This window comes from Plutella xylostella, chromosome 23 (assembly GCF_932276165.1).
Source record: "Plutella xylostella chromosome 23, ilPluXylo3.1, whole genome shotgun sequence".
NCBI lineage: Eukaryota > Metazoa > Arthropoda > Insecta > Lepidoptera > Plutellidae > Plutella > Plutella xylostella.
In genome coordinates this window covers 5,125,299-5,149,171 of record NC_064003.1, presented here as the reverse complement: position 1 = coordinate 5,149,171, position 23,873 = coordinate 5,125,299, and the positions used below count along the sequence as shown (strand labels likewise).

At 39.2% G+C, this 23,873-nt stretch overlaps 2 protein-coding genes across 3 annotated transcripts in view; one reads left to right on the top strand and one right to left on the bottom strand.

Annotated features, from left to right (window-relative positions):
• The window catches only part of LOC105393274 (endoribonuclease Dicer), a 39,384-nt gene that overhangs the window by 11,412 nt on the left and 4,099 nt on the right, over positions 1-23,873 (bottom strand). The window contains exons 5-27 of the mRNA XM_048629346.1: positions 23,668-23,845; positions 21,477-21,603; positions 21,079-21,271; positions 20,051-20,229; positions 19,782-19,918; positions 19,003-19,240; positions 17,378-17,496; positions 16,331-16,443; positions 15,856-15,958; positions 15,600-15,775; positions 14,663-14,778; positions 13,964-14,078; positions 13,297-13,583; positions 12,340-12,520; positions 11,793-11,878; positions 11,317-11,461; positions 10,813-11,036; positions 10,383-10,465; positions 9,757-9,853; positions 9,195-9,306; positions 8,414-8,595; positions 7,442-7,678; positions 6,902-7,037 (exon numbers count right to left, since the gene is read on the bottom strand). Of these exons, the coding sequence (XP_048485303.1) occupies positions 6,902-7,037; positions 7,442-7,678; positions 8,414-8,595; positions 9,195-9,306; positions 9,757-9,853; positions 10,383-10,465; positions 10,813-11,036; positions 11,317-11,461; positions 11,793-11,878; positions 12,340-12,520; positions 13,297-13,583; positions 13,964-14,078; positions 14,663-14,778; positions 15,600-15,775; positions 15,856-15,958; positions 16,331-16,443; positions 17,378-17,496; positions 19,003-19,240; positions 19,782-19,918; positions 20,051-20,229; positions 21,079-21,271; positions 21,477-21,603; positions 23,668-23,845 (3,564 nt within the window). The remainder of the gene's footprint in view (positions 1-6,901; positions 7,038-7,441; positions 7,679-8,413; positions 8,596-9,194; positions 9,307-9,756; positions 9,854-10,382; positions 10,466-10,812; positions 11,037-11,316; positions 11,462-11,792; positions 11,879-12,339; positions 12,521-13,296; positions 13,584-13,963; positions 14,079-14,662; positions 14,779-15,599; positions 15,776-15,855; positions 15,959-16,330; positions 16,444-17,377; positions 17,497-19,002; positions 19,241-19,781; positions 19,919-20,050; positions 20,230-21,078; positions 21,272-21,476; positions 21,604-23,667; positions 23,846-23,873) is intronic.
• LOC105386617 (juvenile hormone epoxide hydrolase) lies at positions 1,323-6,601 on the top strand. 2 transcript variants are annotated; one of them, XM_038113560.2, is made up of 7 exons: positions 1,323-1,690; positions 3,026-3,211; positions 3,481-3,873; positions 4,165-4,322; positions 4,627-4,817; positions 5,183-5,417; positions 6,161-6,601. In XM_038113560.2, the coding sequence occupies exons 2-7, from the start codon at positions 3,026-3,028 to the stop codon at positions 6,375-6,377; spliced, it is 1,380 nt and encodes a 459-aa protein (XP_037969488.2). In that variant the 5' UTR covers positions 1,323-1,690; the 3' UTR covers positions 6,378-6,601. The 2 variants fall into 2 exon arrangements, with proteins under 2 accessions (XP_037969488.2, XP_037969487.2); XM_038113559.2 differs by lacking the exon at positions 1,323-1,690 and adding an exon at positions 1,707-1,880.

Genomic DNA, 23,873 nt, shown 5'->3' with positions numbered 1-23,873 from the left:
GCACCTGACAAAAAGTTGTTTTATTATCTTATTGTAATCTTATAGTCCTTTGTTTTACCTACACAGATTTGTAGTTTTACTTGGGGTAATAATCTAGGAATCTCGGATCTAGGTGGGTAAGTATACCTATGTAAGTACCGAGTCGTAGGTAAAGGTAAGTATAACCTATTTTAATCACCAATTTAATTAATTAACTATGATACATTGTATCAACGAACATTATTCATGTTATATCGTAAATTGTTACAACCTTTGCCAAGAGAGATGTGAAATAAATAAACAAATTACTGTCAATTACCTACCTTATCTGTTTTATTTATAACGTTATATTACACATGTTGTTAATTATATTTCAGCCTTGCAAGTACGAAGCTATAAATATAGTTAAAGTTAGTTATACTAGACTGTGATAATAATATATACCTACTTAGGAACTTGTAACCTAAATATTTCTTTGATCACCTCATTTTATAACAACCGAACAGGTCAAGTATGGAATAATACTCGTAAATGGGAAATATTAAATAATGAAAAGGTATGAGATAAGAAGCTATTTCAATTATCTATTGCAAATTACAATCACGGGGAAACTTTTTAATGCGAAGCGAAGCGCGCGGGAACAGCTAGTAGGTACCTACTTACTATAAACACGAATGATTTAAGTAACTGTTTTTTTTTGTATTGAATTACTTATTATCTCCAAATGCAATGTACCGATATACAAAAACATCATCATAAAGCTATACTCTCCCACTAAGTACTATTATGTTTCTATCCCGGAATTTCCAATTTCTTTTGCCGACTGTACATAGTACTATTTATTGAAATTAACAACACCAGCAGACATACATAAAATGGAAACATTTTGAAGTTCATAGTTGGTCCCATAATATTATAAAGTACCAATCAGTCTCGAGTATAACCCGGCATAGGAAAATCACTAATAAAATTCCACCCTGTATTTATTATAATTGAAAATACCTACCTACTAAGAGTTGTGCGAATGCTAGGAACCTAAGAGGTTTTCTAATAAAAGGTACGACACAAGAGTAGGTTCGTAATAAGATTGTACTTAATAAAATTATCGCAATGAAATAAATTAATTTCACGTGTAAGTAATAATTATTATAACGATTTCAAGATCGATAATGGTCTTTTTTATCATGGACCTACATATAATCTATATCTCCTTAGTAGGTAGACTAGGTAGTATAATTGGAGTACACTTCGATAAACGTAGGACACATAGGTATTTTTTGTAAAACAATCTCTTATTCATATTGTTCACACTTAGATGTATATTAGACGGATTCACAGTAGGTACTTAGTAGATAAGGTTAAGGACGAAAACTCAAAAAAATATTGGCAACATTTTGTTCATACGGAACAAATAACGGTTGTATAGCGCGATGCTAATTAAATATTCCGTGCAACCGGCCGAAACGATAATCTCATTGTGATTTTGGTGATAGATTCCTACAGTTACTGCAGTGTGAAAGTAAACGACTCAAAAAAATAAACAGTGGACGTTTATTTGTTTATACGAAAGATACAGAAACAAATGTGCGGGTAGTTACAAAATACTCGATAGTTATTAGGTACTTAATCAAAGTGCAAGTGTGAGAAGCAATTAACACGTGTACTAATCTGTTTGTGACACACAACTTGGATACAATAATCAGATCAAAAGGTAAGTTAAGTGTATATTTAGCGGACACAACACACTTGCGAAGATAACTTATTAGAACGTGTTAACCTGGTGACTTTATGAGGGCGGGAGTTTCTGGCTATCTATAATGCTAGTTGGGATTAGCGAGCCAGTGACTGTCCAGCTGTTTTTGTTTAGAAATTAATAAAGTCCAATAAATAATCAGTGAATGGTAAGTGCATTTATGATTATCATAATTATTATCTTCATTGATAAAATATAAGAGTACTTATTGATAATTAAAGTAAGAAACTGTGGTGTTATGATTGAAGAAACTATGTTTTTCCGGGTTGTAAACACGGACTTTTTTGGATTTTGATTACCTACTGATTTTTTACTGAAATTCATCGTAATCCTACAGCTTATACTATTTCTATTTATTTAGTGTGAAAACTTTAATGGTTTCCCAATATATGGTATCTTTAACATAATCATAACACAGGTAGGTAAATAAACTGTTGAAGCAAAGTTAATCAAATCAAACAATAAGTACATACCTTTAGGCCTCATTGCCTTATTGAAAAGTGCATTATTTAGAAGGACACCCAACTAAATCTGTCAGTTATCATTGTAAATAATTTGTACGACAACATTCTGGTATTTGCAAGCTAATGGTGCAGTGGTTACTGGGCTGTGCTATACTGCACCCGGCCCAGTTTAATTCCCGGTCATGACATATATTAGACGAAAATTCACCTCCAGGGAAATGCATAAGCATTCATATAAAAAATTACTACTGACTGCTGAAAAGTGATATTAATTTGAATTAACTCAAACTCAGCTCGTTTTAGTTTGTTATACTTACTACGATATTTAGAAATTTGTGAATAAAATTTTGGACTGGTCCTTTGTATGTATTGGTGTTGTGAGTTATAATCAAGGTAGAAAATAAAAAAAATGATAAGTACACCGAATAATTTAGTTCGTGAACACCACTGCATCTCCACTCATTTAGCAGAATAGCCGCCTGGACTATTCCTGTAATGTAGTGAATGACCTAGGCTGTTTATCTAGCGTTTTGTTTGTCTGACCCCGGGGTGCCAGTGCGTACTACAGTTTCAATTAGGCGAGGTCAGTTCTGTTTACCACCTAGGATTTAGTGTGCAACTTTGTTGTAAGACGAAGACCTATTCACTTAGCGAGTACTGTAATTTATATATTTTTTACTAAACATAAATACGTAAATATATTAACTATTAGCCGCCGAAGCGATAGAGAGGTGCTATAAGTTTTAAGAGGTATAATTTGGCAACAAAACTATGCAATACTTAAGATGGTATTTATTAGTTGTAACTACAAATTAATGTCATTTTCCAGATGATGAAGCTAATATCAATAGCCATAGCACTAATAGCCGTCGGCTTAGGTTTATTCCTGACACATAAACTATGTTATGTGCCAGAGATGCCGGAACTAGATCAAAACAAATGGTGGGGATCAGGTCCAAGGCCGACACAGGAAGACACCGAGATTAGGCCGTTTAAAATTGAGTTCAGTGACACGGTAAGTTGTTGGTTTTGTTTAAATTAATTGTAGGACCCCCCAAAAAAAAGTGTTAATATAAATTACACTTACGGTTTGTGTGAGAATAGAATATAGTCCGACAACGTTACCTTTACATCAGGTAAATACGAGAGTTGAGAATAAAGAAGCGCGTCAGTGTCAGAAATTAAAAATAATTATAAAATTATTGTGCCGTTCGTTATTGCGTACGTTAGCTCTGACTTGTTACTGGAAAGAAGCCATCATACACAGGGTGTTATTTTTTTCAGATGATCAAAGACTTGCGAGAAAGGCTTACAAACAGGCGACCTCTAACCAAACCTCTTGAGGGCATACAATCAGAATACGGCATCAACACCGACTACTTGGAAACGATTCTGGAATATTGGGCAAACGAATACGATTTCAAGAAACGAGCGGAGTTGCTGAACGAATTCGACCATTACAAGACGAGAATACAAGGTCTAGATTTGCACTTCATTAGGAGCAAGCCTAAAGATGCTAAAGGCAAGAAGGTTCTGCCATTGCTGATGCTACACGGCTGGCCGAGTTCTTCTAAGGAGTTTGTTAAAGTGATTCCTCTTTTGAACGCACCGAGAGAAGGCTTCGATTTTGTTTTCGACGTTGTCGCTGCGGACTTGCCTGGGTTCGGATTCTCTGAGGTAAGACTTTGTTTATTAATTATTAATTAATTTTACCCGACAACACTAAAACTGTGTACACATACCTACGTTTGCATTCAGAGAATTTTAGTATTGTATAATCCTTGTACATATAGTGTTACAAAAAATTTAATAAATGCTGAAAGGGGTTCACAGACCTCATAAGAACTTTTGGAAATTCGCTTTCCTATTCGAAGTTAGTTTTATTATATATATTTTACATACTGTATATCGCTGACAATTTAAAGGTTTTAAATCAAATTTCATAAATGTCCCTTAAACACATTCCAGGGCACCAACAAGCGCGGCCTATCCCCGGTGCAGATGGGCATCATGATGCGTCAGCTGATGAGGAGACTCGGCATCAAACAATTCTACGTGCAGGCGGGCGACTGGGGCTCGCAGTGCGCCACGCACATGGCCACCATGTACCCGGGGGAGGTACTGGGGTAGGTACATGCGGCTCACAATGGCCCATGCTGGCCCACTACAGGCCATCGCCATTGTGTACAAAGAGGGCAATGAAATGTGATGGGGACACTTGTTAGTTAAATACTGAAATTGATTACATTAGGTGTGTCGTCTATTGGTTGAATGAAGCTGGCTATGCCTTTTATATTCTAATTGAAATCCAACCTATTTAAGTACAGTCTCAAAGTAATAATGCTGACCCCTCTCAGTATTATTTTCGTGAACTGTACCGTAAATAAGTACAAAACAATACATTAATTACACTGTTGTATAAATTTTCAGATTCCACACAAACATGCCCATATCGTCGATGCCAATTAGCGTGGCCAAGGTCCTGGCCGGGTCCCTATTCCCGTCGCTAGCCGTGGATGACCGGTACCGAGACAGAATCTACCCCCTGGCGGAGCTATCTAAGTACATAATGAGAGAGAGCGGCTACTTCCACATTCAGGCGACGAAACCTGATACGATAAGTAAGTTGGCAGAGAGACAAGCAAATTGTTTGTCAACCTACTTTTTGTGCCTAAAGTGGTTGCACATTTGGTTGATGTCTTTGCATGCGTAATTTTATTGGAACTGAATTTTTATGGTATGTGATTGGTGTGGCTTCTTTATTTTTGCAACCTTTTTTTTGTAGCTGTATATAACAAAAAAAATTAAGTACAGGCAAGGACCATATGAGACGGTAGTGGCTGGATGCTGGAAACGACATCACTTGGTTTTAAACTTCACCTTAACGACCTTTTATAAGTTAAGTCAGCTACTCAATCACACCACCTATTCAATCACATAAACATCAGTTCGTATATCAATTAAGCCGTATTCATTTCCATTCCAGGCGTCGCCCTAACCGACTCGCCCACCGGCCTAGCCGCCTGGATAGTGGAGAAGATGGCGGTCTGCACGGACCGTGACTCACTGCATCTACCCCACGGCGGGCTCAGCGGGCTGCCCCTGCCGGATGTGCTGGACACCGTGACCATAGCGTGGGCCGAGCGCCGCGCCGCCACCAGCGCCAGGGTCTACGCGGAGGGCATCTCCACTGTGGCCACCGATGTGCATACTTTACACAAGTAAGTAGGATCCTAAGGCTGTTTTAAAAGCATGCGGATGTCATCACGCACGCGAGATTGCACGGCATTTTCCCGCGTCTCGCGTGCATATTTCACGCGTTACAATGTATACTCGTATAATGTATAATACTTGTATGAACGCGTGCGCTGCAATCACGCGTGCGTGATCAAATCGGCATGCTGTTAAAAAAAGCCTAATACCGAGTCGCAGAAAGGAATAAGCTAAGAGGAGCCACATTGGTAGTGTTGTCTAAGCGTTCGTAGCTGACTGCCCAGGCTGCACTAATAAAGGTAACTCGCTGCACTCACCCCACGGCGGGCTCAGCGGGCTGCGCCTGCCGGATGTGCTGGACACCGTGACCATAGCGTGGGCCGAGCGCCGCGCCGCCACCAGCGCCAGGGTCTACGCGGAGGGCATCTCCACTGTGGCCACCGATGTGCACACTTTACACAAGTAAGTTGGACCCTGATGCCGAGTTGCAGAAAGGACTTACGTCGAGTACTTATTCTCAATCTCCGCTGATGAGCAAAGGACCGACGTGAAGCGCCGCCATTCTTTACGATCTTGGGCCAGCTCAGAGACATCCGCCCAAATTGCAGAAAGGAACTCTAAACTAATGACGTGCAGTGAAAAACTAAAATCTATGAAAATTCAGAACCTTATTTTCAATAAAAGAAAACTATTTCGACTTTAAAAACCACAACAGGATATTTTGTAATCCCAGAAATATTTTTAATTTCAGGATCCCGACGCCCGTGCCGACGGCAGCTATAAACTTCAAGTACGAAGTGGTGTACCAACCGGACTGGGTGCTGAGGGATAAATTCCCCAACTTGGTTCACTCTACTACCCTGGACTTCGGAGGACATTTCGCCGCCCTACAAACTCCTGATGTCCTAGTACAGGATGTCTTTGAAGCTACAGTTGAATTCCTTAAATTCCATTCCAAAAAGAAATAAGGCAGTTGTGTTTTAATTTGAACGGATTTTGGATACGTGATTGCTTTATGAGTAATTGGTGGTTTGAATAGTTAAATATTTTATTGTAAATATCACATACAAGCATGAAAATAGGATAAGTGATTTAAGGACCAACATTCTTTTGTAACTATTTGTATTGTAAATAGCCTCAGTTCAGATTGTGTGAAAGGAACAACGAATACCACTCATATCTAAATATTAAACAATTGTTTTATTTGAGAAAATTTATCAAATTGCGAATTTCCAAGTAGGTACCTGATGATTACCAGTGAGCAATCAGCCTGTATATGTTTTATAGCTATGCTACAAAGGGCTGATTTTTCAATAGTCAGATAATTGTTAACTGAGGAATAAAATTGTAGCTGTCACTGTCTAATACAAACATTCAGTCGCGACAGCATCAGAATTATTCCTCAGATAACTTTTATCTGAATATTGAAAAATCAGTCCTAAGTATCAAATAGTGTCAAAATAACATATCGTGAATAATATAAAATCCTTACCTGCATTTCCTCTATCTGTTCTCGTAATTCCTTCGGTGCCAAGAACCCGGGCACTAAGAAGTCCTTCCTGGGTCCAAACTGTTCCAGCTTCATTCTGCCGCCCAGATTCACTCGCGCCCCGGCGTAGTACAAGTTTCTGAAACAATGTAATTTTATAAATATTAGATTTTTTCGTCTATTAATAAGTGTAAGTCTCATAATCAAGTCAAGACTAAAGAGTATTGTTACGGAAGGCTCTACGCCTCGCATATATGTATGTGTATACATTTTAATATTCTACATAATACCTACAGTCATATTAATTTGATGAACCTGCATTGTACCATGTACCCCTTGTTGGTAAATATGAAATGAACTTTAATTACGGCTCGCTACTGTTTAAGTGAGGACTAATGAAATGATTATACAAGGAAACGAAAATGGGGGCTGAGAGTATATTATATTGCTTGCATTACCTACACGGGAATAATATGCGTACTGGGTAGCTATGAATAGTAAAGTCTAAGTTGAAAAATAATGTTTGTATCATGCTACACATACCTGTTTCCAATCAGCCTTCCCTTAATATTGGTCAGTTGCCCCTCATTGCACTGAGGGAACTTGTGGAACAGATACAAAGTGGCTGCGAACTTCAGGAAGGAATCCCCGAGAGTTTCAGCTCGTTCTAAATTGAATGTATCTCCTGATTTGATGACTGTGAGTGCCGCCAACACGTCTTTCAACTCGGGACCGCGTTGCGAAGGCGCTTGCGTCAGCATGTTTATGTTTTCCTTGTATCTGTGGACAAGGTACGCTGTTAGTTGATAGGTTTTGTATGTTTTTATTCAGTTAGTTTGGTTGAAAGCATATCTGGCGAAAGACTATTCATCGGCGTTAGCGTCCATCTGGTCAATAGCGCCGCGCACACAAACTCATCTTACAACTTTACTATAGGTTGTTTTTGAAGCCGAAAGTTCGATTTGTCGTGGATTTTTGGGAATTCCCTACACTTTTATTATACAGGATGTTGCGAAAAGGTTATACTAAGCCGAAGCTTACATTATGTGCAGCATGTTATATTTAAACCCGAAAATGATCAGAATTTCAAAATTCTCGAAAAACCTACCCTTTTTGCAACACCCTGTATTTCCTAGATAAACAAATGTCTCACGTCAACGGCGGCGGCAAGATGGCGGCGCGCTGCGGGGGCGTGCGCGCCGCGGCCGTCTGATCTCGGCTCACTAGCGCCGCGCACACAAACTCGTTGCACAACTTTACTGTAGGTTGTATTTTAAGCCGAAAGGTCGATTTGTCGTGGATATTTAAGAATTCCCTACTCTACATTTTTATTATATTTCCTAGATATACGTATAGCGGCGAAAAGATGGCGGCTTACTACTTACTAGCGCCGCGCACACACTCGTCGTATAGGTTGTGTTTTAAGCCAAAGGGTCGATTTGTAGTGTATTTTTGGGAATTCTCTACAACTTTATTCAAGCTTCTAGACAATAAAGTATAATCCAAATGCCTCACGTCAATGGCGGCGGCAAGATGGCGGCGCGCTGCGGGGGCGTGCGCGCGCGCAGCGGCGACCCCGCCGCGGCCGTCTGGTCTCGGCTCACTAGCGCCGCGCACACGAACTCGTCGTAACATTCCACGTCCATCACTGTCACTGTCAGGATGTTGCGCTCTATGTCCACCGGCTCGCTGGTCTCCTGGTGAAACCAAAACAAAAACAGTTTACATAGGGTTAATATATTGTTTCTTTACCAGGCTCTGTAGCACGGGACGCTATTAAGACGTGATAAGAGTTCTCCGTCGCGCTCGCTCTTGAGCCTGCCTCTTGTCACGTCTTAAATGCACCCCGTACTAGCCCTTCTGGTTTCGCTACTTTAAAATTTTCATTGGTTTTAGCTTGTAACTCAATGTAGTAGAGAACAAAATAATGTGGTCTCGTTTGGTAAATGAATTATTTAAGAATATAAATTTGTAGTAATTATAGAAAGAAAGAATTAGAGAAATGTATTGCTTTTGTGGAGCGTTAACACTTCTTCATATGCGAAGATAAACCTGCTCTTTGTTTACAGGCAATACGTAGCTTTCTTGAAAACTGGATGGTGTAGTGGTTAGCGACCCTGACTGCTATGCCGAAGGTCCCAGATTCGATCCCGAACCAGGGCAAATGTTTATAGCCAAATTATTGTTTACGAGTCTTTGGTGTTAAATGTTTGTGTTCTGTTATATCTCCAATCCGTCACGTCTAGCGTTGAAAGATTATTACTTCACGTCGACAACAGAAAAAATATATACTCACATCCCAGGGATAGTCTTGGTTGAGCTTCTTCTTCTGCAGCTGGTAGATGACCTCCTTCATGGACGCGATGTTGACCGGCCGCGGCAAACTCTCGTCTATGGGGTTGTTGATCCTGTGCCAACAATTACACTGCATCAAACCACCATTGAAGTAAGTATTGATTGTAAATAATAAAGTAAGTCTACTTGCGTGTCCGTGACTAACACTAGAATGGTGTAGGGTTTATCAACGCGGTGAAAGGACTATACAGCTTGTCAGAATGGCTGAACTATAGTATAATAGGAGAGGCTCCTTTCGTGGACCGGCTCTCAGAAGCATTCTTTTAAATACGCCATCGTGTAATCAACCGCAAAATAAGATAATGGTACGGAACTCTTCTTGCGCGAGTCCGACTCGCCCGGTTTTTTTTGTATTTACACGAACGTTTAGATTAGAGCATAAAGGGCCCCTTTGTTGAACGCAAAGAAGTTAGTGTAAAATTTACGTTCATCAGTTTATTTTTATTTTTACTATGGATTTATGCATTTGACTATATTAAACATATATATTTGAGAGCGCTTACCTATCTATGGTGTTGATTTCGGACGGAGCTTCCACCAGCGACAACAGTGCCTTTGTAGCGATGTGCAGGTCCAGAGATATCGGCTGCCATTGATGACCTGCATACAAATATTTGTTTTTATTTTTACATACGTATCGTATATTGTATGTATACTGCATTCATTCATACTTGGCACAAAAGGTAAACAAGCTTGGTATTTCTTGGTGTACAAATAAAGAGTATTTTATCTATCTATCTACTTGGTTTGAGGGACTATGAAGTATGTAGCTGTAGACTATGCAGGGTGTTAATTATGGCAAAGACCTCCCCTTTAATTTTCCATTGATCCCGATCCAATGCGGCTACCTCCCAATTCGGCAAACATTTGACGAGGTCATCGCGCCACCTCCGTCTTGGCCTGCCTCTTATTAAATTCTTTATTGCACAATAATAAATATGTACATAGGCGAACTTAATGCTAACAGCATTCTCTTCCAGCTAACCTTGGGTGTTGTGGAGAAAGTGATAGGTAGTGCGATAGACTTAGAGGAAAAAGATAATCGCCTCTTCGCCGGCGCCCGGCACCCACTCAGTCGCTATCTTGCCCACTTGTTTACTTATAATTTATAATATTTAGTAGGATTTACCTCTAGGTAGTTCGACCACGCCAATTCCTGTTTCTCTCGCGATCTGTGACCGTAGTTCATCCGCGGCCAATATCATTAACACCCTGTTAAAAATATTAGTTATTGTTAGACGTAATAATGACATGACAGACACACCGATTAATGATGGTTACACTTTGATAGGAAGCCTTAAAATAATTTTGATAACTGTTTGTTCTTTTTTTATGATGAAATATGGAAAAGAAACAAAATGGCGACTATCTAGTTAGTGGTTGCATTTGCCGTATAGACGATATGCCGAATAGCGAGAAAAATTTTAGTATTCTGTTTGATAAAGTTAATTGGTTTCTATGTATGTATTTTCCTTGTTTCTAAATAACTACTAATATACTTGATAAATATGTTACTTATATCTAAAACTTTTATAATAATTTATGTATTTAATAGTTACCTGTGAATAATACTAGGCAGCATACACGCCTTGTACCACAGAACTCCTGAGAACTCGTACTTGATGCAGTATTCAGGTATGAGTATCTCTTGGTAGGTGTTCTTTGTTTGCGGCTTGTCATCTCCTTGGATGTTGGCGATGAGTTTCTTTTGTTTGTCGGTGATTGTCTTCAGCGTGACCGCTCGCGGCATCAGACAGTTCATTCTGGTGCTGATGTTACGGACCTGTATGTTAAATTATAGCTATTATTTTATTACCTATGAAAAATATTAAAATTTAGTCCTTTCGAAACATAAAAAACCTCAAAACTCTTTGTAAGTTGCACTAAGCTGCCTGCTATGAGCTATATAGGTTTTTTTATAACTGTTCTGTTTTTAAATATATTTTAACTGTGTATTTATAGTGAATTGGCGGCCAGTTTTCAAGCGGTTCAAAGCTTCAAGGTAGGCGTCCTCAATTGCCCGATAAATAAACCGAAAGAAAAATCAAAATGTCCATATTCACCTCAAGCAGCGGCTGATCTTTTTGTCCGACAATTTCCAGGTTATACCTGGTGTTGTAGTAGTCTTCGTACCGCTCACTGCCTTCTCGGTCGTGCCCGAAGTGCGATTGCGGAGTCAAGTACTCCAACACGTCTGACACTACGTACCTGCATGAAAGAAGAACAGAAAAGTTAAAATATTTAATTGCATTTTGACCTTAGCTCCGTGGTAAGTTCACAATATGGTAAGAATATTTAATTTTCAGCCACTGTATGTAAAAGGATTAATAGTATACAAAAACGAATAGTATACTTATTCTTTGAAGCTGCCATATATGTAAGTCAGAAGTTGCGTGTTTTTTCCGCTAGAGGCGCCACTTTGTATGCGGGAAATCAACGAAAAGGGGGCGAATCAGGAGCCCAAACTGAATATCCTGTATTCTATGACTTGTGTTGGCTATCTAAAAAGAAATGATTAGTACGAAGAATGGCCACTAACCTATCAGGCATGATCGTGCTTCGGTACCACGGAGTGATGATGCTGTGTTTGTAGCTCTCACGCGTCACGCGCAGATTTCTACGCTCCTGCAATAGAACTTATATAATATATTTGATAACAGCTTCAGATACTCATAGTAAGTAATGTAGTGATGAGTTTAAAGCAACCAAATTTAAATTTAGCACGGAAGGAAAACAAACAGATCCTATAATCATCATCAGCCTTCTATGGCCCACTGTGGGTACAGGCGTCCTTATAAGTACAGTCAGCTTCATAAGTATCTACACCTTTATTTAGCTTGACAAACGCCCAAAGTGCTTATTCAATATTTCAAACATTGGCGGTTCGTGACTTTGCCAAGGTACAAAAAGTGTTTATAGCTACTTATAAAGCTGACCTTATGCCAACTTTTCCAGTCAATTGCTGTTCTGATCCACTGCCTTCCCGCAAACCTAATCAGTAAGAGGTCGGTCCTACTTATAAGGGTTCTGTATCTTTCTTTGACGTACGGAACCCAAATAAAATATTACAGCAACAACAACTATACCTCATAGCTAGGCGGCGCGATGGGCTTCACCTCCTTTAGCTCGTTCACCTCGGCCCAGTCCACGCCGTACAGTCCGTTCACTCTGTGCACCGGCACCACGTACAGTGCGTTCACTGTGCCGTCGAACACGAGGAACTTGCGGGCCACGTCCAGGACTTGCTCGAAGATGTATAGGTGGAATCTGATGGAAATGGAATGGGAATAAATAAATATGTGGGCACATCTCACACACGGCCATCCAACCCCAAGCTAGGCAGAGACTGTGTTATGGGTATCGGACAGCTGATATATCTACACAAATACATAGATAGATATTAAATATAAATATCAACACCCAAGACCCGAGTACAAATATCTGTTCTTTAAACAAATATTTATTTATTTTATTTAATTCTTTATTGCACATATATAAAATAAATGTACAAAAGGTGGGCTTAATGCTAAGAGCATTTTATACCAGCTAACCTACAGGAGGTACAGGAAAACTGGTACAAAGATGTGCAAAAAAATAAATAAACATGAAAGATGAAATAACTAAAAACGTCACTTAATAATTATCTAAATATATATAATAAAAATACATTCTAATACTTATATAAATTTATACAAAGGATACATATCTGATGGGAATGTAAAGAAGGTTCAGTGAAAAACACATCTAAGCGTCTTGGTGACAAATAATAGATAATAGATTGGTCAGTCAGATTAGTCTCAGTCTCGGACTGATCAAGTTGCGAGCGTGAAGATAAAATTATGATTAGCCAGCTAAACCTAACATTAACCGGGAAATCTTTTAGATGCGAAGATCGGAAAAAAATTAGTCTATCCATATTATGGAAGTGTAGGTATTTTAGTTTTTATTAAATTTAAATATTCAACTCTACATAACATCTTAAAAAACGAACTGTTACTTTTGTGTAGTCTTATATAAGACGGGAACCCAATGTTGTGTCTTACCTCTTGACGAGCTCAAACATGTCTTTGCTGAGAGGTAAGATGGCATAGTTGACTTCAACGGAGGTGGTTACCTCCCCCACTGTCAGGAACATCGGGAAATCACACAGCTTCGGCAAAGGCTTTGTCGTCAAGAAGCCAAAACCTTCGTTTTTATGCAGAAACTCATACAACGCCAGTTCTCTTGACTCCTTCGGTTTGTCGAAAGCCGCTTTTAAGTGTATGACGTGAAGGTAGAAATTCTGCTGGCCATAATGCCAGTCTTGCGGCCCGTCGAGGCAGGCCGGAAACTGAAAATAATGACTTCAGCTTTTATCTGCAGTCTATTATTTTTTAACAAACGAGTACCAAAACTGTTTTACTGCCTTGCTATTGTTCCGCGTAATTTATTACTGCGTTGTTATTGGTCCTAACAATGACCCATCTCACTCTGTCAATATCGGATTTGAGCAAAAGTCATAATCAGTACTCGATTTAAAAAAAAAAAACGATTATAGTAGCAGATAAAAGTAATAAGTACCCGATGAAGACATTATAGAGGGAAAATTTTGATGAAATTAGGTGTCAGCTTCCACATATATATAGGCTACTTTTAATCCCGAAATTCCCACAGGAAAACTTTATAACAATATTATATATTTATGTAATTTAATTCAGAGTTATAGCTCACTGCTTTCTTATATTTCCGTTCACGTTTGCTCGAGACGATGTCACTTGTGTCCGGGTTATCCCACGGCCAATTCGGGAAGCATTGCTTCATTTCTTCTTCGTCATAATTCACGTTACTGCAAACAATCATTTACTATGGTTTAAAATCGTAATAATAGAAGGTACAGCCTGGCAACGTACTGTAGAAACGGAACCATATCTTTAGGCCGCAGACATCGGCAGTAAAAAAAAAAACAAACACTCACACCTTGTTTATTTATTTATTTATTTATTTTATTTTATTTATTTACACACACACATTGTAACATAACAGGAACACAAAACCCAAATCGTTACAATATTAATTTAACATATAGCACTCACTTTCATACTTCTCTCTAACATTCCCTTACATACATTCATCAGCGAACTCATTCTATCCACAAATACATCACATTCTGGTGCTTCGGCGAGCAGGGAGCCTTGTATCAAATTCATTGCTGCACCCACTTTTCGCCAGTTTTATGTTAGTCCCAATGTAATAGGGGGCGGGCCTATTGCCATTTTACAGGCACATCCAAGACCCCAGAACAAATATCTGTGACCCTTGCTACACTCTGTTATGTGCTCTTATGTGGCTGGCAAGTCCGAACTTCGTCTTGAACACCCTGTCACACTGGGCACAGTAGAGCTGTAGTAAGAATGAATGCAGTATAAGTACCTGTAATGTTTGGGCAGCATCGTGACTGCATCCAACTCCCCGGCCTCGTGCAGTTTGATGCAAGCTTTCATCGCGGCAGAGCGCTTTGCCGATTTAACGTTGTAGTATGGATCCCCCTGGAACGAGCGACAAACCAGTTGAGAAGAAAGAAATGTACGAAGTTGACAATTTTGCATAGTCATCATCATCACAACCTATCATGTTACCACTGCTGGGGCACGGGTTCCTTCCAATGAAGGAAAGGTTTTAGGCCTAGTCCGCCACGCTGGCCTAGTGCGGGTTGGTGGACCCCAACACAAGCAAGTATGTGCGGAAAGAGTAGTCGGGTTTTCCATATATGTATGTACTCTGTATTATTGTCAGATGTTTATCTGCCTACCCCGCAAGGGAGTACATTTGTACAAGGTGTGAGTGTTTATATTTATATATATATGTTTATCTAAGACAATGTAAATATAAGATACCGAATGGTAATCCCTATTTATAGATTTGTACTTCATAAAACAGTTGAACACAAGCACAAATAGTTAAGTTTCTATTCCCGTTTTCTAATTTGTTAAAATTTACGGTAGGTATTTATGCATTTCTTTAGACTTGCCATTATAGGTGTTACAATTAAAATATTATAAATAATACCTTGGTGGTGTTCTGTAGTAGGGCTGATAAGTGTGTGATGAGTACGAGCATTGCTGTAGTTTGTGTGGTGTGTCTATTAAAGTGTTCTTAATGTTTTTACATCTAAAACCAAATAAGTACGTATAAGATATACTGATGCATATTTTAAATAAAATAAACATTATACTTTAAGGTCGAATTTCACCAAACGCTATAGTATTATTTTTTTAAAAAAAAGCTTATTTGACAGCCTTTCTATGTCAGGCGACTAAATACGTTTAGCGTTTGGTGAAATTCCACCTTAATAAAGTAACCACCCTACCTTAATGCTTTCTTTGACCGGGCAAGCTAACGGCATCATGATAGTGATGATAGTTTGCCCTGGTTTAGGTCCGTCTTCGCTGATCCACATGAGTGATATTGTGGTGAACTGGTCGTGAGGAAGCACGCTGCAGTAGCGGTTTAGCAGACTTATTGACTGTACCGCTGACAACCGTCCTGCGAATACGAGAAGAAAAGAATAATATAAAAATAATAATATATAAAGGGTTAAAAAAAAGTTAAACAAGGTTACTGACCTCCATATTTGTTCATGTAGGGCGGCACTTCGTCTTCTTCGTACAAATGTTGCAGCATCCGGGAGCTCGGTGCGAGGCGATTCTCTGTTTCGCCGATAAGCAACTGAAACCATCGCATCATATATAGTATTGTGTATATTTAGGTCAAATAATTATTATGTTAGTATTTCAGTTTCTCAATATACACCATCTTGTATGTTTAAGCCTCTCGCGCTACCAAGCACTTTTGAAAGGTTAACTGGTAGAGAATGTTACTAACATTTAGTTCGATTTTGTATCAATTTACTTTGTGCAATAAAGAATTTTGATAATCACACGGATAATATGGCTCAGTTTCACGCCAGAGTAAATCTACCTGCGCATGTACTTTAGAGCTACGCAACGATAATCCAACCAATCACAGCGCTGCATTCCATACTTCTCGACGTTCTCAGCTGGGAAACTGACCGTGCTTTAAATATGAAACATTTCTTACCTTTTGTATGTACCGTTCGGTTTCCTGAAACGATGCATATTTCTTTTGGAACTTGTCCCTTGTGTCTGCGCTGTTAAGAATCACGTACGAAGCATCGGCACTGCGAGCGCGACCTTAAAAAATATCGTTAACTGTATACAGGATGTTGCAAAAGTTTCTTTATCTGCGCGCGTTAGGGCTAGGGCGCATTGCAGTGTGGCGAGTTGCGCAAGTAATCTGTAGCAAGTCACAATTTTTGCCGCATACTCATGCGATTGAACAGTCGCAGTGATCGTACCTCCGCTGTACTTACATACATCATAGATTTTTGCGGGAGCAAACCGCGCCGGTTGCTGCCGCAATGCGCGCTAGCCCTTATAGTAACACCGAATATAGAATCGTTACTATAGAAATAAGCCATATTATATGGCATTTTAACGATTTAAAGGAAATGATAATGAATTTATTAATAAATTCGCAGGAAATGCAACACAACATTAAGTCTAAACACTCAAATCAATTGTATTTCATACATAATAACACACTACAAACAAAATAAACAGTAGGTACTTATATTAAAATTATAATTTTGTAAATTTACTTAATTAAAAATACAATTTAATAAGAGAAAAAAAAAACCTTTTCCGGAATAGAGAATTTAAAAAAGTAACATGAAGGAAAAAGAACACGCACATGAAACCATGCACACACATGATGCAATCTAATCAAATTCGGCTTACCATCAGCTATAGCTCTTGCTATGGCTTTGCGGATTGCGGGAAAAACAAACATATGAAAAAGCTGAGTTGGTTCACATAATAAGTTAAGAGATAAGATTGATGCGGAGTTGCAGAAACCTAATGTCAGCATTAAATCTATGTCTATCTCTTTCTGTCCATATATTGTCAAAGCTATACATTTAAGGTCGACATTAGCTTAAAGTCCCTTTCTGCACTTCAAAGTGTGCTTCTATGTAACTGTAAGATTTGTTACATAAATTATTGGTGTACCTGCCAACTATGTTTTGTTCGCTCGCGTAAAAAAATCAATGTTTCTGACAATAGTTACCTTTGCTCTGTATATAAGATCGATATTCCAATGGCGGGTCGTACCGCACAACGAGCAAGCACTGAGGTATATCTACTCCTTCTTCTATTACACTCGTAGCTATCATGCAGTTTAGTTCCCTGAAAATATTAAACTTAATCTGTAATCAAAAGTTGTAGGCTTGAAAATAACAGTAATTTACTGCGAGTGTATACTTATGTGTAAAAATCAGAACGACATTAACAATTTGGTATGTAGGAGTCCGACACCCTTGTAGTACTTTAAGGCCCATTATTATTTTTTACCTCTAAAGCGCTACGGGGCGCAATTAAGACGTGACAAAAGTTCTCCGTCGCGCTCGCTCTTGAGGCTGCGCGATGTGAGTGAGCGAAAAGTTTAGCATCAGCTTAACTTTTGGCACGTCTTAAATGGGGAAGAAAAACAAGTGAAAATTTGACAGCACCAGCGAGTGCGCCTTTCTGGTTCTAACCAATTACATTGTTGTGGAGAAAAAATGGTGACTGAATCAACCAATTAGATTAGAACTGGAGAATTAGGCACAGTCGCCTAAGGCGCCATCTGTAATTAGCTTTTAGTTTTTCTCCCCATTGCTACCTTAAGCACAGAATAATAACTAGTACCAGGTACAGAAGTCCATCTTCGCAATGGCTTGCAAAGAAATATGACTCCATCCCATAAGCAATAAGATCTAATTTAGATCGCGTTCCAGCCGCACACGTTTTTATTTACTTACCTACCAATTAATTTTTGAGGGAATATGCGCCTTATTTCACTGGACTACGGTGCATAATAAGTTATACGTGGTTATACGCACTGAAAAAGAAGCCACCTTAGGGTTGCCTCAGCACCACAGACTACAACGTTTACTAAGCAACGGACTGACTTTGTAAAATGGAAGAAGAAGAATGTCATGTTTTAAAACAAAATTAATTTGAATTTAGAATACAAAGCTATTCCAAACTTTTTTTCTGTTGGAAATAACCAGTAAAAACAATAACAATTTCATAGTTAAGATATTTTGAAGTACATTAAGTACATTATGGATATAATTTGTATTATGATACAGAACGTGTTAGTTTCGTTAAGCACTAATCCCACTCAGCGCACATTTTATAATCGATTCATTAATACATTTTGAAGGTAGTTGTGTCTGTAAATTTAATACTTTATCGAAAAATTGGAATAGACTTTGTTCAACATGGAGAAAAAAGGGTTTGTAGTTCGGATTAATTTCATTTCAAATAAGGAACGTAGAAGAAATCAATAAAATACTTAGATTAGTTTTACCTGTCAGCATCTTTTGGTAATCTAAAAAAAAAATTGGATCACGATCCGTATTTAAGCAATTAAATACGGCACAGTATTTTGCTGTTTTTTTTCTTTTTATGTCCATTTTCCTATTCATAAATTTTAATAAATACCTAAATACGACATTTATAAATAAATAAAATAAACTAGTACGAAATAGGAACAAATAGCGCGCGCGTGTATCGTCTTCCGCTTGCGGCAGTCGACTAGATTCGCCCCCTCGATGGGGCAGGCGCCAGGCTGGCGCCTGCGCCGCCCACGCGCGGAGTGACACAGGCCTGCCTTAAGCCCTTTTTGACAAACAGAAACAAACTCACTTGTTACAAAACTTCAAGAGCGCCGTCTGACTAGTCTTCTTCAGGTAGACTTGCTCGCGCGTACAGTTGAAGGGGTTCACGTTGAAGCCCGTGATGAAGTCGTGCTGAAGGAACTGGTACTCGGGGTTGCACTGCCTGACTTCCTTCAGTATGTTGTACAGGATCTTCGCAGTGAACCGCTGACGGGTGAAGATAATGCCTGAGAGCGGCTGCCGCGAACGGTTCACTCTTAATGATTCTGGAATAGAACAAACTGGTTTTAAGTAAAGGGCTGTTTTTAACAGCATGCGGATTTCATCACGGGATTGCACGCCATTTTTCCGCGTCTCGTGTGCATATTCCACGTGTTACAATGAAGTTCGAAATTCGTATGTATCTCGTGTATTTTATACCACCTGGAAGCCCTTTGTATGTTTACATTATACCTATGTAAAATTATGTTTATGGATGACTATGATATTTATTCTAAATTGAATTTAATCGATAGCAAACTGTAAATATTGACCGTGGAAAATGAGATTAACGAAAAGAAAACTCATACTGTCGAATTTGAAACTAACCCCCTTATTCATAGAAAAGTTACAATACATTTTAACTAATAAACTGTTTTGTCCCTCTCTTTCAAAGACCAAATTGTACTTTGTCGGAGAGGGACAAAACAGTGTATTAGTTAAAACGTTCTGTAACTTCTCTATGAATAAGGGGGTAAGAATTTAACTGACTACACAAAAAATAGAATGTGTGCCTTCAGAATCCACACGAGTGTTTTGTTTACTTACCAGCAGGATTATTGTAAACGGCCGGATTGTATTCGCGTAGGATGCTCAGTAGCTGCAACATCTGTTCGGAAGAGTGTTTCTTTATTTTGTCGAATCCTGTTTCGTTTTCCATCGAACGCTCCAGTATATCTCTGGCACTGAAAATAATATTGTAAGCTTATCATCCTATTACATATTTCATTTCAATTCAAGCATAGGCGTTTCTTAGTTTGGCAAGTTATTAAAGTGTATAGGTACTATGATTCTGACGGTACATGGACCGTACTCACCACAAAGCTGCCGTGATAACGATCTTAAATAGTGCGGCCTCCTCTTTAGACGATGCTTTTCGTTTGAGTCGCTCCAACAATATCGTGTACGCGACAATACTGACCGACCCCCCGTATGTGCCAAACTCTCCTATGTTATTTATCATGGCGGTTATCATGTTGTCGACCGCTTTTGTAACCTGAAAAATGAATTAAAAATGTACTTAAAGGTTTTACAGTTCGTATTATCCATAGGTAGGTTATCCATAATACTGTAATAAAGCGATCATGTTATAATGAGATAAATGGTATAAGATCGCCCGGCCGCCAGAAAAAAATATTGCGAGTTTTTTCTCTATATCACGGCTTTACAATTTTAGCTAATCACGTGGCTAAATGGGCGTGGCTTATTCATTTGTCGTCCTTGTCTTTTGTAGGGAAATGTGGGACAAAGAGGGCGCTTTCCTACGTCTTTTCCGTGAATGAAGTATAGTACGTACATCTCGCATAGGGCAAACGATATTTAAAAAAAAAATCAAAATTAAAATCAAAATTTATTTAAAAACCTTAGATGAATTTAAATTAGTAAGTACAATATTATGAAATTAAATTGGAAGTGTGTGAGTTAGTAAATTTACGAGTTTTGGTGGCTTCCACACTAGGCTCGGCCTGTTATATTATTGTGATGTTGCTCTTATGCAATCGGTACATTTATTCTATCGAGATAGATTATTGGCTTGCGCAGCAGTTATTCCAAACTTCATAACATTATTTCCTCTGAAATCCTCTGTCGGGTTAACAAAAGGAGCCTCCCGGAGTGATGTATTAACTGTGTATGTATGTAGATAATATCATATACGGCCGGAGTAACCTGGAAAGTCAGCGGCTAACAATACATCTGACTGGTTCATCATTTGACCACACGGTGACAAGTCTTAGTCCAGCTCTGGTGTTTTTAAGACACTATAAGATACCTGTGATATATTACTATTTAGAGCTTAAAATAATTATTATGATCGCCAAAAGACCTATGTAGCACTTGAACTTACTTTCCTGGGATCATGAGAGATGTCTTGCTGATCGTTCCGCAGTTGAATGTTGGCGTCTCCCTTTATTCGTGGTAATTTTATCGCACACACTGTTTCAGAGACCTCGTTCAGTATTTTTATCGCCATTAAATTGTCACGGGTCATAACCGGCGTTTGGTAGTACTGCACCATTTCGTATGGATTAGTGCTGTACCTGGAAAATAAGGCAAGGTACAAGATTAGGATGGCAGATAGGACAACTAGATAAGGAAGGACGGGAGAGGCCTATGTCTAGCAGTGGACGATTAAGGGCTGATGGTGATTAAGCCTAAAAGCTTTAAACGTCAAGAATTCCCATCACTCGAGACGATAAAAAATGTAAAAATAGAAGATGTGTATAGTAATCTTAAAGAACTCACTTTAGCACTTCGCCGAATTCATCGACCGTGGCTATGGTGGCGTGGAAGGTTGTCTCCAAATCTTTCAGGTACAGCTCTATCTTATACTCGGAGCCCGCGTTAGCGTTCAGCAGAGTGGCAGACAAGCCTGCAAGTAAAAGGCAGGTCTAAATTAACTCAAACATCATAAGCAAGTGCCCAGTTGTACGGTGAGATAATGTATGCCACCGAGGAATCACGTTATACCATACAAACATTGCCCTTCTTTTTACCCCTGTAGTGGTCGAATTTAGAGTTTCGGAACAACCCCTGCAAGTTTCAAGAGGAAACGTTCAGTAGTTTCGGTTTTGCGTTGATTCTCAGTCAGTCATTCAGACCAGACCGGAGGATTTTATAAATTTAGATAGGTTATTGACGACCGAATGGCGTAGTGGTTAGTGACCCTGACTACTGAGCCGATGGTCCCGGGTTTGATTCCCAGCTGGGGCAGATATTTGTTTAAACACAGATATTTGTTCTCGGGTCTTGGATGTGCCCGTAAAATGGCAATAGGCCCGCCCCCTATTACATTGGGACTAACATACCCTCTGGCGAAAAGTGGGTGCAGCAATGCACCTCTGCCTACCCCGCAAGGGCATTAGTACAAGGCGTGAGTGCGTGATTTTTTTTTTTATTGAATACTTAGGTAGGTACTATTAAAGGAAGGGCAGATAACTTATAGGTCGATTAAACCTAACGAGTACAGTGGCGAGTCAGTGTCCTCGGCCGAGTGCTCGTTTGGTATAAGCACTTTAACGAGTGCTCGGCCGAGTACTCGGTCGAGAAGAGAGGCGAGAGAGTAACTAGAATCACCATTTGTTTACTAGGCCGAGTTTCCACCACCCCGCTTCATTCTTCTGCCTCCGCAGCGACCCGCTATCCCGCTTGGCACGTATAAACACGCACTCGCTTGTCACTCCACCACTCGCCATCGCTCATTCGTTATTCGTCATCAAGCAGTGTGCGTGTTTATCCATTGCAGACGTCGTGATCAAAACTGAACTGACTCGCTACTAGGGATGTCCGATTTTCTGGCTTGAATCGATCTTTTGGATCGTAATGGATCGTAATCGTAAGTCCGTGAATCGATTCTCGACTGTCTCATTAACTGTTAACTTATCTATGTAAGGGTTTATATACTTAATCGTCCGTTGGTCCAATATTTATTATACAGGGTGTTGCAAAAAGGGTATACCTACTAAGCCAAAACCAGTATGTGCAGCAGGTTATATCTAAGCCCGAAAATGAAATCAGAATTTCAAAATTCGCGAAAAAAATATTCATTTTCCATAGAAACTTAGTTGGTCACGTGACTTTTCATTATGAAGAATGTTTTTTTTTTCGCGAATTTTAAATTCTGATTTCAGTTTCGGGCTTAGATATAACATGCTATATAATGCGTTTTCACATATAGTATATCTTCTTATTGCACACTGTACGAGTATATTATGTATGAAATATTTTGTGGCCAGCTTTAGGCCGTTTTAGAAACTCGTTTCAGTGTTACTTTGTTTAGTAAGTTCAGTGTACTTTAGATTACGTGACCAAACGCTAACATTCAACTTCTGTAGGTACCGACTATTGGCACTTAAAGTGACTGGTGTTTATGAGTCACAGCATAGTACAATGTATCGTTGTGTTGACATTTGTATAGGTACTTCAGATAAGCAGTTAGCTTGTATAAGATTACAGTTCTGAGAAGTCATTTGGAGTTTTAACCTGATAAATATTATGCATTATATTGCATTGTTACTTATACTATTTAGTAAACAACCAAAATCGACGTTTTTACCACAGATTGACAGATACATATCAGATCATTGGACTTGGGTAACTCAATGTATCGGACCATGACCATTGATAGTTTTTTGCAAAATTGGGTAAATCATTCTCCTAATCAATCTTTTTGCTAAACTTATACGCCAAGCTGTAAGTTATAAAATACGTTTAGAAACGGCACAATATTTTTTTTGGGCTGGCAGCCCTAATTACGCCTGGGAAAGCTACTTGGGTGGCCATGCACTAGACCATGTATGGTCAGGTGCAGGGAAACCTGACCCCCCTCTCATAGTCATAATGGTTCTGAGGGGGGTCAGGTTTCTCTGCACGTTACTGTACAAAAAAAAGTGGCGCCCCTATTAATTTCTACTCTTTCTTGCCAGGCTGTACTTACCGATCACTCTAGGTTGTTTATGCTTGGGGCAGTCCTCGAACTTCTTCATGATGAGCCGCATGGGGTGGTCTACCACGGCGTGGTGGCACTCGTCGAAGATCAGCAGGTTGATGTCCTCTATCCGGATGTACTGGTGCGTCAGCATATCGTTCAGGATCTGACTCGTCATCACGATCACCTGCCAATTACATCATTATTATGATTAT

What these genes read in the sequence shown, in the direction of transcription:
- LOC105386617 (XM_038113559.2), top strand. An exon ending in TACCCGGGGGAGGTACTGGG is followed by an intron (nt 4,323 to 4,626) that starts GTAGGTACATGC and finishes ATAAATTTTCAG; the next exon opens with ATTCCACACAAACATGCCCA. An exon ending in GATGTGCATACTTTACACAA is followed by an intron (nt 5,418 to 6,160) that starts GTAAGTAGGATC and finishes TTTTAATTTCAG; the next exon opens with GATCCCGACGCCCGTGCCGA.